Raw genomic sequence first — 6,261 nt, 5'->3', positions numbered from 1 at the left:
ACTATACAACTCCAGCCTACAGTTTGTGTGTCAATATCAATTAACTTTACTGCATTTGTCATGACTAATATCCTTGTGCCATGAGAAATATGTTCATAAAGGATGTTATGAAATAATATAATGGGAACCACAACATAAAGGAGTTATGAGTAACTAAAATGTGTAGATTATAGAGGAATATAATGAGAACCACAACATTACATACAATTATACAAGTATAGATGAACAGATTATACAATAGATATATTTACATAACGATATTGAAGTTATACTAATTAATGAGTATACCATCATTGATATTTTTTTTAAAAAAAAACTGTAATCATTATGAGTACAAATATAAATAATAGATCAGAATTAGCATGATAATATTTTGACAATCATACCTATAGAATGTCAAGTAGATGGTGTGTTGCAGAGTATGTTAGGTTTAGTTTTGGGTGAATACCCGTGAGAAGGGGAGGAGTTTATATATACTGTTGTTTGGTGTAGAATAATGGTTTAGTTATGAATCTATACAAAATTGTATTATAGAAACCTATTTAGACTTCAATATTCTAATTTTAATTTAGGAATCTATATAGAATTGTATTATAGAATATTGCCAATTTGTTTGTAAACTGCAATAAAGAAACAAATTGCCTAAAGAATTTAATGTTAAACTTCCGTTATATTTAACGGGAAAAATTTGGTAAAATTATAAAGGATTAGGATATATTAGGAATTTAATTAGAGGTCACAAAGTACAATATGTTATATCAGACTATTACACCAACATTTTTATAAGGAATTTAATTGGAGGTTGCACAATAAGAAGAACACAAAGTACAATATGTTATAGCAGACTATTACACTAACATTTTTTAGTTCCAGTTAGGGGCCTAACATTATTGGCTCTCTTATTATAAGGGTAGATGTAGAAATTGTGAATTAGCCCTAGCTATTTAAGTTAATAGAGCATGTGAATCAGTTTTGGGCTAAAATTAGCATTCATTCCCACTTGCGCTGAGGTGCGGCCCATGTACGGTGTGTAAACCTTATATATAATTCATCGTACCCCAAAAAGCATATATGATATGCCGCAGCAGCAGCAGCAGCGCAGCAGCCTCACTTTTTCTCCGATTCGCTTCTCAATTCACCAGGCCATATTGTATAGAAGACTATAGATACAGATGAGATCAAACATGGAAGTAGTAGTTCACATACCAATTGAGATCATTCGCTGTATGCTTTTGAAATTGAAGGTAAAACCTCTCATCCGATGCCAATCCGTATGCAAAGAATGGCGTTCCATAATACAAGACGACCCCGATTTCAAGCTTTCTTACCGGGGACCAGGGCGAGTGGTGGCGGCGGCGGCATGCGACCGCCGATCAGCCGTTACATACATTACCAACACTCTCCACATTAAAACCCTATTCAAGGTCACTGCAAATTCCTACTTCCTTAACACTACTACTAGGTTTCCCCCCTCAAATCGTTGGTTTTCTAGTGTTTGGTGTTCTTGCAACGGGCTGGTGCTTTTCTCCGTGGGGAAACATATTCTGTTGTGGAATCCCTCCACTCGCTGCTGCACAAAAGTGCTTGAGCTTCAACGCTTGTTCGTTTGGTGGCTTCAAGTTGTGGTCTCGGGGCTATGCTTTGTCCCATCCACCGGGGATTACAAGGCCGTTGTGTGTTTCTCCTCTGATACAACTACTGTTTTTGTTGCCAGCCTCAAGAACAAAGATTGGCACGAAGTGTTATTTCCTTACGACGCAGAGTCCATTACAGACTGCGGAATTAACTTTCACAACACACTACATTGGAGGGTGAGTGATTTGCAAACGGGGTGGAACAAGATTGTTTGTTTTGACCCAGAGAGCGATGAGTTCAAAGAGCTATCCATTCCTGGAGGAGGAGAAAGTAGTGTAATTGTTGGAATGGGAATCATTAAGGACCGTCTCTGTGTGGCTCTCGAACAGAAAGAATTGATACAAGTGCTGGTTATGAAAGAATATGGAGTGGAGAAATCATGGGTCACTGAGTTTAACATCTTTGCCACTAATTTTGAATCTGAAAAATTCAGTTGGGGTCATATAAACTTATACTCTCTCGAATGCAATACCAAAGTGCTTATATGCTGGAAGTGCTTATATGCAGCAGCTTGTCCATTTGTTCATGGGCAATATTAGTTTATGATTTGAAGAATAACACACTCAGGCCTTTCTTCATAGAATCAGTACCTAATGGGGACCTTGTTGGCATATGTTCTTATGTTTCGAGTATTGTTTCGCCACATGAATTTATTTGGAGAGATAATGATGATCAGCACAACCAGTCCGTACCATATTTAGACTAATCCACATTCAGGTTCGCAGCCGTCATACCGCCGACCAAACAAGAGGGAATTTGAACTCCCAACTAACAAGAGGGGATTTGAACTCCCAACTTCTTTTAAGGGAAGAGAGTGCATGGCCATTCACATCAGCCAAGCCCGTTGTATATCTGATAAAATTTTGTAGCCTGCCATGAGAATTTAGTAGAAATAATCATGAGATAAACCCTATTTTTTACTTTATTTATTTTTCTTTTGAGTAGGTAAACTTATCTAGACTCAAGCTAAATCGGTTTAAGTTGGCTACTATTCTTGTTAGGAGGAATTTGTAACCTAGAAATTGCCAAATGACAAATATATTATATTATTGTCTAAGTACTAATTAAGGAGTAAAGGTTGTGGTGTAAAAGATAATAATAATCATTGCATAGCTTGTTTAAACCATATATACCTTAACCGTAACCTAAGAGGCTGGAATGCTGGATAGTGGAAAGGTGGGAGGACCACTACGAGTGTTTGGTTAATTAACATTTTGTAACAACTTATTGATTCAAAATGCTAAAATTCAAAAGGCTAGTCAATGTAATTTTTTCAATAAGCTTTTTAAGAAAACCATTTTGTATATAATCAGCTATCAACTAACAACTAATTTATTCAATACTTTTCTACAATAAGCTAATGATATCAACTAGTCAAACTCACTAACCCAATCAACTAACAGCTATTTACCAAACACCCCTTAATATTTGATAAAATTTTATTTTTAAGTTTTATTTTTATTAATAATATTTTGAGCTTAGCTTCAACATGATGTCTCTTGAAAATTTATTTTATTATTGAAGCTTGCATTGAAAACATAGCATAAATAATTATGAGATGAGATGTGCATCAACTAATTAATACACAAATCTTCTTTTTTCATCCTTTTCTTTTCGTCCTTGGTTGGGATAACCCTAGCAAAGCAAAGATAAGTATATCTGTATATGGAAAAACAAATTAAATACTCTTGAAACCATGGCCCATGTTTCTTAATTTAAACAGATAGACAATTAAGACACTAAATATGTTTAAATCAAGTAGCATGTCCAAGGTTTCAAAAGTATTTAATTTGTTTTTCCATATACATACTTATCTTTGCTTTGCTAGCAAAGTAGGGTTATCCCATGTATGTTGGAAGAAGAAGATGATAGTGAAGGACATTAGAGTCATTCACTATTACTTCCGTTGTAACCGTCCTTCCCCTTCCCTTCTTTATATAGCCTTGTATGCCTTGTATCTTTCTCTGGTTGTAAGTGTACAGAACATATACGCAATGGTGAATTGAGATAGAAGCGGAGAGGAGAGGCTGCGGCATATCTTATTTATTAGGGTGAACTATTATATATATTGGCGCTAGCTGCCTTAGGTTTACATCACTCAGTCTTGGCTCGTAGATTCTATTATTCAAAGCAAGATCAAGCCCAATAGATTATAGGCGGCAAGGATATAGGATTGAGCCCATTCAGTGTGATGGGCTTGTGATTTTGTACATTCGTGCTATGCATTTTCTTGATATGATAGCATGGTTTGTTTTCTTGTATCTTGTGATAGGTGTATAGACTTGAATCTGGGTCTGGCCGTATATAAGTTTTTTTTGTTATATTCAAACTTGAACCTGCAATTGGCCGTATATATGTTTTTTTTTATAGTAAAAATATTGTTGAATATAGAGTTGTCCAAAAATGTGCGAATGTATAGGTTTCAAAGTGTGAATGTAGAGTATAGAAATCGTGAATGTAGACTTATGATTGTGTGAATGTAGAGTTGCCCAGAAATGTGTGAATGTGGAGGTTTCAAATTGTGAATATGAAGTATAGAAATCGTGAATGTAGAGTTATGCATGTGTGAATCTGTAATAGAGTTAAAAAGTTCTAGCAACTTGTAGCCCTGTAATGCGTGAATGTGGAGTTCTCAAGTTGTGAATATGGAGTATAGGACCTATGAATATAAAGTTTTGAATGTGTGAATGCATAACAGTGGTAATATAGTTACTAAACATATAATCCTATAATGTGTGAATGTGGAGTTTACAAATTGTGAATGTAGAGTATATTGTATGTGAATGTAGAGTTTGTGTTCCACATTTCAGGTGTCATATTAATCCTAAAAAATGTGTTAGGATTAGGAGAAGCTTTGGGAGGTGGGGTCCAGAATATATATCACATTGGTACAACGTTTGAAATCAAAAGTTAATAATGCCAAAGGTATTGTGGTCGAGCAATATAGTTGTGGTTTGTAAGTTGAGAAAGTATGCATGAACAGATACTACATTGAAACAGAGTCAAAAGTTAATAATAATAAAGCGAAGCATTAAGGTTTATGGAACATGTATAGTATAAAACAACAACAAGCATTAAGGTTATGGAACATGTATAGTGTAAAACAAAATATATAATGAAATTGAAATTTTGAGGAAAAGAAATTATTAAGAAAATTGATTCCATTATTTGATAGGGTTTGACATTGTAAAGAATAATGTGTATAAAGATTAATATATCTCTAGACAATAATAATGATAATAAAAAATTAAAAATAATAATAAATTTTAAATTAAAAGATTTAATACCCAATTTGGTCCATCTAACATGTCTATTTTGTTTTTCTTTTTGGTAAGTTCACCAAGTCTTTCTTCACTTCTGGGAATTAAACCCAAGTTCTCCTGAAATTCTTCTCCACAAAGAGAACACATTTACCACTTGAGCTACCCCAATGAATTATATTTTATATCTTATTATCTCCCTATTGAAGTGTTCTAAGGACTATAAGTGGTTATTTCAAGAAGTGATTATGGTGTGTATGGTTATGTGTTACCCATCCTTATAATTTTTGGTGATCATTTAGTAAATTGGGATGACGTGAGTTGCCCGCCCCCACAGACGAAGGAGGGTTTGCTATGAACCGCGTTATCAATTGTTGTGTTCCTGATTTTTTTTTTTTTACTACTTTACTTTACTTTACTTAGCTTTCTATTTTGTTATCTTTTATTGTGTGTACGTGGTTCACGCCTAAGTTAAAGATAATTAATTAAATTAAAAATTAAAGTAAAACCTTTTAGAAATTTCTTGCATTCAAGATTCATGACTCTTTTTCATATACTTTAAACTCATGGTATACATGATAATTTCACATGTTAGATTATATTTTTGCAATGACATATTTGTAGCTCTCCCAAATGGGAAGTCACAGGTTCAAACCTTAGTAGCGGGCATTGACTCTTTGTGTGGACAGATACTATATTGTAATAGTGTTAGTGATATTTAAAAAAAAAAGATTATATTTTTGCAATAACATCTTACCACTTCTGTACAAAATGAATGTATTATAAAAGTGAGTAACAAAATTATATAACAATAATGTTAGATACGCCTCATATTTTCTTTCTCCCAATTTTATCCCCTTTGATGTGCTATTAGTTAATTGGTCACTATTTTTTTAATGAGTGATATATTAGTCAATTTTTAGACTCCTAATGAATGGAAATTAACCACATTAGTTTTTTGTTCTTTCAGAAATACGAGTGCTTTAATTTAAACAATTTATTTCTTCACGTATTTAGAGAGAAACTCTATATACTAATGATAAATCCTTATTATATATATCCAGGCTAACAAAATAGACAAGAAATGTGCTGCCCAACTCCCTCAAATTGATGAGCTCCGTTGGTTTAAAACACTGTCCGAAAAGTTGTTCAAAATAGTCAGAATCTTCGGTGGTTGATCCAGAAGTAGATCCAAGCTTAAATTCATAACTTAATATAGTCTAATAAATAACTTAAATTTTGACAAATAATTTGATCAATAAAAATAGATCGAGTAAAAAGTGTATCATTTTGTACACTTACAGTATATAATATAATATAATAATCTCAAGTGTCCAGATGCTATAAGTTAAAGTTTAGGTTACTT

General features: G+C 33.3%; 1 protein-coding gene across 1 annotated transcript; it reads left to right on the top strand.

Moving 5' to 3' along the window:
• The first annotated feature begins 1,184 nt into the window (after positions 1-1,184).
• LOC116003936 (F-box/kelch-repeat protein At3g06240-like) lies at positions 1,185-2,174 on the top strand. Its single transcript, XM_031243875.1, has one exon. It carries the CDS (start codon positions 1,185-1,187, stop codon positions 2,172-2,174), a length of 990 nt encoding a protein of 329 aa, XP_031099735.1.
• Positions 2,175-6,261: the final 4,087 nt, after the last annotated feature.

The sequence above is a fragment of the Ipomoea triloba genome, chromosome 14 (assembly GCF_003576645.1).
Source record: "Ipomoea triloba cultivar NCNSP0323 chromosome 14, ASM357664v1".
Lineage (NCBI taxonomy): Eukaryota > Viridiplantae > Streptophyta > Magnoliopsida > Solanales > Convolvulaceae > Ipomoea > Ipomoea triloba.
Note: the sequence above shows the minus strand (reverse complement) of the source record. Positions and strands in the feature narration are given on the sequence as shown.

What these genes read in the sequence shown, in the direction of transcription:
- LOC116003936 (XM_031243875.1), top strand. Translation starts at nt 1,185, where the DNA reads ATGGAAGTAGTAGTTCACATACCAATTGAGATCATTCGCTGTATGCTT.